This window comes from Notolepis coatsorum (genome assembly GCF_963971535.1).
Source record: "Notolepis coatsorum genome assembly, chromosome: 5".
NCBI classification, from domain to species: Eukaryota; Metazoa; Chordata; class Actinopteri; order Aulopiformes; family Paralepididae; genus Notolepis; species Notolepis coatsorum.
Window position 1 is genome coordinate 148,240,740 of NC_140169.1, and position 10,000 is coordinate 148,250,739.

The 10,000-nt window shown below is 49.3% G+C and overlaps 1 protein-coding gene across 1 annotated transcript in view; it reads left to right on the forward strand.

The window, feature by feature from the left end:
* Positions 1-10,000, forward strand: part of LOC311228417 (NBAS subunit of NRZ tethering complex-like) — a gene marked incomplete at its 3' end in the record, with an annotated part of 401,827 nt that overhangs the window by 361,119 nt on the left and 30,708 nt on the right. The window contains 1 exon segment of the mRNA XM_084314324.1: positions 5,388-5,728. Coding sequence (XP_084170450.1) covers positions 5,388-5,728 — 341 coding nt within the window.

Below are 10,000 nucleotides of genomic sequence, written 5' to 3' on the forward strand. Positions count from 1 at the left end.
CAACTTGAGTGCATAGTACTATAGACATAGTAGGTAGTGTGGAATAATCCTCCCCCATTCACCTTATGTCTCACCTGACACCAGCCCCTCCCCCCCCCCTCCAACATAGACCCTCTCCCCCCCCCCCCCCAACATGGACCCCCCCCCCCCCCCAACATGGACCCTCCCCCCTCCCCCCCCCCCAACATGGACCCTCTCCCCCTCCCCCCCCCCCAACATGGACCCTCTCCCCCTCCCGGCCCCCCAACATGGACCCTCTCCCCCTCCCCCCCCCCCAACATGGACCCTCTCCCCCTCCCGGCCCCCCAACATGGACCCTCTCCCCCCCCCCCCCCAACATGGACCCTCTCCCCCTCCCGGCCCCCCAACATGGACCCTCTCCCCCTCCCGGCCCCCCAACATGGACCCTCTCCCCCCCCCCCCCCCAACATGGACCCTCTCCCCCCCCCCCCCAACATGGACCCTCTCCCCCTCCCGGCCCCCCAACATGGACCCTCTCCCCCCCCCCCAACATGGACCCCCCCCCCCCCCCCAACATGGACCCTCTCCCCCCCCCCCCCAACATGGACCCTCTCCCCCCCCCCCCAACATGGACCCCCCCCCCCCCAACATGGACCCTCCCCCCCTCCCGGCCCCCCAACATGGACCCTCTCCCCCCTCCCCCCCCCAACATGGACCCTCTCCCCCTCCCCCCCCCCAACATGGACCCTCTCCCCCCCCCCCCAACATGGACCCTCCCCCCCTCCCGGCCCCCCAACATGGACCCTCTCCCCCCCCCCCCCCAACATGGACCCTCTCCCCCCCCCCCCCCCAACATGGACCCTCTCCCACCCCTGCCCCAACATGGACCCCCCCCCCCCAACATGGACCCTCTCCCCCCCCCCCCCAACATGGACCCTCTCCCCCCCCCCCCCCAACATGGACCCTCTCCCCCTCCCCCCCCCAACATGGACCCTCTCCCCCTCCCGGCCCCCCAACATGGACCCTCCCCCTCCCCCCCCCCCAACATGGACCCTCTCCCCCTCCCCCCCCCCCAACATGGACCCTCTCCCCCCCCCCCCCCAACATGGACCCTCTCCCCCTCCCCCCCCCCAACATGGACCCTCTCCCCCCTCCCCCCCCCCCAACATGGACCCTCTCCCCCTCCCCCCCCCAACATGGACCCTCTCCCCCCCCCCCCCCCAACATGGACCCTCCCCCCCTCCCGGCCCCCCAACATGGACCCTCTCCCCCCCCCCCCCAACATGGACCCTCTCCCACCTCCCCCCCCCAACATGGACCCTCTCCCCCTCCCCCCCCCAACATGGACCCTCTCCCCCCCCCCCCAACATGGACCCTCTCCCCCCCCCCCCCCCCCCCCCAACATGGACCCTCTCCCCCTCCCGGCCCCCCAACATGGACCCTCTCCCCCTCCCGGCCCCCCAACATGGACCCTCTCCCCCTCCCGGCCCCCCAACATGGACCATCTCCCCCTCCCGGCCCCCCAACATGGACCCTCTCCCCCTCCCGGCCCCCCAACATGGACCCTCTCCCCCTCCCGGCCCCCAACATGGACCCTCTCCCCCCCCCCCCCCCAACATGGACCCTCTCCCCCTCCCGGCCCCCCAACATGGACCCTCTCCCCCTCCCGGCCCCCCAACATGGACCCTCTCCCCCTCCCGGCCCCCCAACATGGACCCTCTCCCCCTCCCGGCCCCCCAACATGGACCCTCTCCCCCTCCCGGCCCCCCAACATGGACCCTCTCCCCCTCCCGGCCCCCCAACATGGACCAGACGTCTCTCTGAACTCTGGAGCTCACTGGGGGGGACACCAGCTGGTGTAGTTGGGTCATCCAAGGGATTATATAAAACAAGTAAAAACAACACTCAAAGACAAAATTATTCAAATGGTTACTTGAAATAGATTTGTGTCAACAAGGGAGAAAGACAGCAGTTTAGGAGGGACAGGCTGTGTGAAGGTGGGTGTTGAGAGCTGTTTTCAATGTTGACACTGTGGGGGCGTTTTTTAAGTGGATTGGAACGAAGTGCATTCCACAGAGAGGGAGCAGCGGCAGAGAGAGAGTTTAAATCTCTTAAACTCCAAGCTTTTATTACTTTGCACAGTTTTAAAACACTAATGACTGACCTCTTACTGACCGATGTGGGAGTGTGCAAATGCTTCTCAGGTTAAGCATTTGCTCTCCCGGTTTGCTGCTGGCTCTTTTAACTTTATCTTTTTGTCCTTTGTCTGTTCATTTACTGTCCTGTATGGTTGTTTGTTGTTGTTTTATGACAGGTGTTGCTCGAAAAAGAGCTCTTTGAGCTCAAGCTTCTTACCTGGTGAAATAAAGGGTTAATAAAACAATTAAATAGCGACAGAGAATGCCCCATCACCCCAGGCTCTGCGATTGGTCCTGGGGTCAGGTACCTCACTACCTCACTCACTCACTACCTCACTCACTACCTCACTACCTCACTCACTCACTACCTCACTCACTATTTCACTCACTCACTCACTCACTCACTCACTATTTCACTCACTCACTCACTCACTCACTCACTCACTCACTCACTCACTCACTCACTCACTCACTCACTCACTACCCCACGCACGGTTAACAATTATTTATTGTTACAAAAAATTATTATAGTTTCAGACGTGAAGCAGTTTTGTGTTTTATAGACATCCATAAAGTTTGGTTTGCATGCCAATTTAAATTGCCACCATTGTGATGTTATGAAGTTGGATGTCAGTGCTAAATTAAACGTTCAAATGTTTCCAACAGTATGTATAATATTGCACCATGTGTAGAAACTGACAGCATAGACGATCATAAAGATGTTGAAGTATGTACCTTAATGTCAAATATGAATGGTTTGCGTGGCCAGAGATTGTGTTCGTGACGACATGTTTGGACCAACCAGCTGACCAACAGAGTAACCGATAGAGCTGCTGCTTACAGATAAAACCACTGTGAGCAGTGGACTGTCCACTTTCATCATCATTCATAATTTTTTATTTATTCATACATGTAATTGTTACAGTCCAACAGTGTCTTCAGTACATATACTTCACTTAATATGATCCACTAAATTCCATGGCCGAAAGGAACAGGAAGAAGAAAACTCTTATTGTACCGGCCCCTACACACATACAGTACTGATAGACCTTATTGTACCGGCCCCTACACACATACAGTACTGATAGACCTTATTGTACCTGCCCCTACACACATACAGTACTGATAGACCTTATTGTACCTGCCCCTACACACATACAGTACTGATAGACCTTATTGTACCTGCCCCTACACACATACAGTACTGATAGACCTTATTGTACCTGCCCCTACACACATACAGTACTGATAGACCTTATTGTACCTGCCCCTACACACATACAGTACTGATAGTCCTTATTGTACCGGCCCCTACACACATACAGTACTGATAGACCTTATTGTACCTGCCCCTACACACATACAGTACTGATAGACCTTATTGTACCTGCCCCTACACACATACAGTACTGATAGACCTTATTGTACCTGCCCCTACACACATACAGTACTGATAGACCTTATTGTACCGGCCCCTACACACATACAGTACACTGATAGACCTTATTGTACCGGCCCCTACACACATACAGTACTGATAGACCTTATTGTACCGGCCCCTACACACATACAGTACTGATAGACCTTATTGTACCTGCCCCTACACACATACAGTACTGATAGACCTTATTGTACCGGCCCCTACACACATACAGTACACTGATAGACCTTATTGTACCGGCCCCTACACACATACAGTACTGATAGACCTTATTGTACCGGCCCCTACACACATACACTGATAGACTGTTCATAGTGCAATGTTTACCAAACCAAACAAAATGTACATACTTATTTTGCAGAAATGAAAACATCAACACAATTGAATTAACATACATAAATACGTTTTGTGTATCTATCAGTTAAATTGCATATTTACTGAGGTTCATTAATTTATACACACACACACACATATCTATATATTTATAGTACACTGTTATATTCTATAATGTATTATTATATATTATACTTCTATATACTATACTATTATACTATAGAATTGTATTATTTTTATTTTATTATACTATAACTAAATCATACTATTTATACTATTTATACGGAATACGTTGGTACTAAACATCTCAAAAACCAAATCAATTATCTTGGGTTCGAGTCATAAATTGTCATCAATACCAAAAATGAGTTTGAACGTGTCTGACGAACCCATAGAACAGGTAAATAAAGTAAAATTACTGGGCATAATAATTGATAGCCAGCTGTCGTGGGCAGAACACATTGATACCATAGTGAAGAAGATGGGGAGTGGTATCTCCATGGTGAGGAAATGTCTTTCTTATGTCCCTACATACATTGTGGGACAGGTGGCGAAATCTTTAATTTTATGTCACCTAGATTATTGTGCACCAGTATGGTCCTCTGCATCCAAAGGTCAACTAAAGAAATCCATGAGAACAAACACCATCACTATGCACCGGCAACTCTCATGGTTAACGGTAGAGAATAGGCTGGTTTTCAACACAGTTAAATTTTTCAGGAACACTGTCTTTTCGTCTCAACCTGTTTTCTTATACAAACAAATTGTCAGATGCAGTCGGGTTCATTCTTATTTTACTAGGTCAGCTGATGATGGACAGATTATGTTACCACGTCCAAAATCAAATGCTTTAAAGAGGACTGTTGTTTATCGTGCCATCAATCATTGGAATAACTGCCCACTGAACATAAGTAAATTGAATAGTAAAGTGTCTTTCAAATACCACCTGAGAATGCACTACTTAAATATGTGAGCAAAATATTCTGATGTTGATAATGATGTCTACAATGTTTCACTGTTTTTAGATTATCATTGTTAATTGTGATTGTCATATGTATCTCATGTTGTTATGTTTTCTGTTTTCGGTTGTCTTTCTGTGTGGACCCCAGGAAGACTAGCTCGCCACTCAGGTGACAGCTAATGGGGATCCTTTTAAACAATAAACAACAATACTACACTATATTATATTGGTAAATAGTATTATACAATATTTGTATGTATTATTATTCTATGTTAAGCTGCTATATACTATATTACTATATTACTATACTCCTACTAGCCTATACTGTAATGCTATGCTATATTATCCTGTTATGCTAAACTGCAATACTATACTAAACTGTGCTATACTGTCTATCTTTTCTTTGTACAACTTTTTGAAGTGAAATATATTAGTAGAACTCTTTACATCATTCTGCAAAGAGTTCCATAGTTTTGATAGCTATAACTTTCCTTTGGAAAAAGACTGAAGACCTTGGCCTCTCAGAGACTCCCTGTGCTCGTCCGTCCCTCAGGCTTGGACTATCGCAAGCTGACCGACGAATCCTCCCACCCTCTCGCCACCCTGGAACCAGTCCTGACCAGTCAGAACGTTCTCTCCATCTCCAAGCTGGCCAATCGGCTGCCTCTGCCCGGCGGGGGCGGGGCCATGGTGTCCCCCAGCGCGGTCCACCAGGTGTGGCTGCGGAAGCTCTTCTGGAGGGGCGACGCGCAGCTCCTGAAGAGGCCCCCCCACGGGGACCAGGACCACCTCCACGCCTACGACACCTGTGCCAAGTTCCTGGACCGGCTCGTCCCGACCGACGCCATCCACTTCCTGGATGACATCACCTTCTCCCCCGAGGCAGCCAATCAGGTGAGTCCTAGATGCTTGATAATAATAATAATAACTTTATTTGTATAGCACTTTTCATACAGAGGTTGCAGTTCAAAGTGCTTCACAACAGTAAAAAATACAGGCATAAAAAGATAGACAGGTAGAATCACAGTGTTTCACATTAGGATCTAGCATCCCAATAGGCTCTCCGCTTACAGTTTTCAGTAACACAAATAGTAAAAATAGTTTAAAATGATTCAGTTTAAAAATAGTAAAATAAAAATAAAATAAAATAAAAATTATAAAATAGAACGGACATAAAAAATACAGGCATGAGCGAGCATAGTAAGATATGGCTACTACAGCCAGGACACAGTTAACCTGGTTCTACAATGCTACAGCCAGGACACAGTTAACCTGGTTCTACAATGCTACAGCCAGGACACAGTTAACCTGGTTCTACAATGCTACAGCCAGGACACAGTTAACCTGGTTCTACAATGCTACAGCCAGGACACAGTTAACCTGGTTCTACAATGCTACAGCCAGGACACAGTTAACCTGGTTCTACAATGCTACTACAGCCAGGACACAGTTAACCTGGTTCTACAGCCAGGACACAGTTAACCTGGTTCTACAGCCAGGACACAGTTAACCTGGTTCTTCACAACAGTAAAAAATACAGGCATAAGCATAAAAAGATAGACAGGTAGAATCACAGTGTTTCACATTAGGATCTAGCATCCCAATAGGCTCTCCGCTTACAGTTTTCAGTAACACAAATAGTAAAAATAGTTTAAAATGATTCAGTTTAAAAATAGTAAAATAAAAATAAAATAAAATGGTGGTGTTTTGTACAGGAAATACCTCTTGTAGGCAGGAGGGGCAGGCAGGCAGGCAGACAGAGGGGTAGGCAGGCAGACAGAGGGGTAGGCAGGCAGACAGACAGAGGGGTAGGCAGGCAGACAGGCAGACAGGCAGTCAGGCAGGGGGCAGGCAGGCAGACAGAGGGGTAGGCAGGCAGGCAGGCAGCCAGGCAGGCAGGCAGACAGAGGGGTAGGCAGGCAGCCAGGTAGGCAGGCAGTCAGGCAGACAGACAGAGGGGTAGGCAGGCAGCCAGGCAGCCAGGCAGACAGACAGACAGACAGAGGGGTAGGCAGGCAGCCAGGCAGGCAGACAGACAGAGGGGTAGGCAGGCAGCCAGGCAGGCAGACAGACAGTCAGGCAGACAGAGGGGTAGGTAGGCAGAGGGGTAGGCAGGCAGCCAGGCAGACAGGCAGACAGACAGACAGACAGAGGGGTAGGCAGGCAGCCAGGCAGGCAGACAGACAGACAGACAGACAGAGGGGTAGGCAGGCAGCCAGACAGGCAGACAGACAGTCAGGCAGACAGAGGGGTAGGCAGGCAGCCAGGCAGGCAGACAGGCAGACAGAGGGGTAGGCAGGCAGGCAGACAGGCAGGCAGGCAGACAGACAGGCAAATGTAGTGTAGTTATTTGATTTCTCACACTATAGAATGAATCAGGACTGAAGACAAAGATGCAGACGGCACAGGGCAGATCGGATGAAAAGGAGGAACTTGTTTATTTCACATGAAGATCAAAACCAAAGTCCTAACATGTCATAGTATTGAAGCATATTTATACTCTTTCAGTCCTTGGCATGTTACATTTATAGGAGGGTTATTTCTCATTGGTAGACTTTTACTGCATTGGAGTGACTGGTCAAGTTTTGGTGCAAGATAGGTGTGTCTAATAATTCTGTTAGTGCCAAATATTTTCCTAACTGCGTATGTTGGCTCTTGGTCTTTCCACATCTGCAGACTCCAATCTAGTTTGCGCTGGAGTCTGAGTTCATTTCAGGCCATGGCCGAGGTTAGATTTATTCTTGTGGGTGAACCAAAGAACACTATAAAACATCCCTTGCACCCTCCTGGATCACTCTGATACCGTTTGCTCAGAGGATATAAATGTCTGTGACATGGTATGATATACTGTCTTTAAATAAACAGGTATTTATCCAGCTGTAATTATTCTACATATTAACAGCATGGAACCTGAAAATGGCCCGTTATCCACCGCCTAGGTGTTCTGTAAGGACATGGGTTTTTCTACGTGTTGATTCTATATTATATATGACTTTTGGACTACATGGCATTCTGCCACCACACAGACAGGCAGGCAGACAGTCAGGCAGACAGAGGGGTAGGCAGGCAGGCAGACAGTCAGGCAGTCAGGCAGGCAGTCAGGCAGACAGAGAGGTAGGCATGCAGCCAGGCAGGCAGGCAGACAGGCAGGCAGACAGATGGGTAGGCAGGCAGACAGGCAGGCAGACAGACAGTCAGGCAGACAGAGGGGTAGGCAGACAGCCAGGCAGACAGACAGTCAGGCAGACAGAGGGGTAGGCAGGCAGCCAGGCAGACAGGCAGTCAGGCAGGCAGTCAGGCAGACAGAGAGGTAGGCATGCAGCCAGGCAGGCAGGCAGACAGGCAGGCAGACAGAGGGGCAGGCAGACAGGCAGGCAGGCAGGCAGACAGACCGACAGCGGGGCAGGCAGGCATAACAGATTTCTTACTGATTATGATCTATTTCCGACATTAAAATCTATTAAAATAAAATATTAGCAGGTTTCTGATCAAATAAAAGCAATGCAGTGCAGACACAGAATGAGTATAAAATAGAATAATAAGAGCAGTGCAATAAATTAGACACACATTAGCATAGAATAAAAATAGTGCAATAATGCAGTGCAATACAAAATATCTTCAAAAATCTACAAAACAACAATCACAGTCTGGATGCAATGAATCCAAGCACCAGCGTGGATTAAAAGGCTAAGGGTAAGAGGTAAGTAGTGACCTAGCCTCCCTCATGTCCATCGGTAGGGGGTTCCATAGCTTTGGTGCATAATTCACAAAATGTTATTTTGTGAATTATGGTTGGGAACATTCAATATACCAGCAGTAGATTATCGTAATATTCTTGGGGGTACACATCCACAACCCCTGCTCCTCCTCCAATCACATCCACAACCTCTGTTCCTCCTCCAATCACACATCCACAACCTCTGTTCCTCCTCCAATCACATCCACAACCTCTGTTCCTCCTCCAATCACATCCACAACCTCTGTTCCTCCTCCAATCACACATCCACAACCTCTGTTCCTCCTCCAATCACATCCACAACCTCTGTTCCTCCTCCAATCACACATCCACAACCCCTGTTCCTCCTCCAATCACATCCACAACCTCTGTTCCTCCTCCAATCACACATCCACAACCTCTGTTCCTCCTCCAATCACACATCCACAACCTCTGTTCCTCCTCCAATCACACATCCACAACCTCTGTTCCTCCTCCAATCACACATCCACAACCTCTGTTCCTCCTCCAATCACACATCCACAACCTCTGTTCCTTCTCCAATCACACATCCACAACCTCTGTTCCTCCTCCAATCACACATCCACAACCTCTGTTCCTCCTCCAATCACACATCCACAACCTCTGTTCCTCCTCCAATCACACATCCACAACCTCTGTTCCTCCTCCAATCACACATCCACAACCTCTGTTCCTCCTCCAATCACATCCACAACCTCTGTTCCTCCTCCAATCACACATCCACAACCTCTGTTCCTCCTCCAATCACACATCCACAACCTCTGTTCCTCCTCCAATCACATCCACAACCTCTGTTCCTCCTCCAATCACACATCCACAACCTCTGTTCCTCCTCCAATCACACATCCACAACCTCTGTTCCTCCTCCAATCACACATCCACAACCTCCATTCCTTCAATCCAGTGCCAGACCCATCCTCTCTCGCATGCCTTTGTCACAATTCATTGACCCTGTCGATATTTCTCACCAAATCCGAAATCTATGATTCTGTTGGCTCTCTAACCCCGCTGGTCCGCAGCATATAGTGGTGTTTGATGTAAAGGGTAGACTATAGCACAAGATGTGTCGGCCACATAATTACTGCACTCTGGACTTTAAGTGCCACGGTGCTCCTCATCAATAGGAACCGCTGGCACTCAGACACCTCTTTCTCCTCCCCTCAGATCTGCCCTTTCCTTTATTTTTTTCTCCTCTTTTTTTCCACTTCTCTTTCTTCCTTCTCTTTTCCATCATGATGACTCCAGGCTGGCTAATTGATCCCCCCCCCCATCTCTACTTCAGAGCCAATTATACTCCAACTCCCACCAGGCATTGCTCTCCCTCCTACTGCACTTTTTAACGGTCGGATTAGCTCTTAACGAACCTCCCTCCCTCCCTCCCTCCCACACACACCTCCTCCCTCACCTCC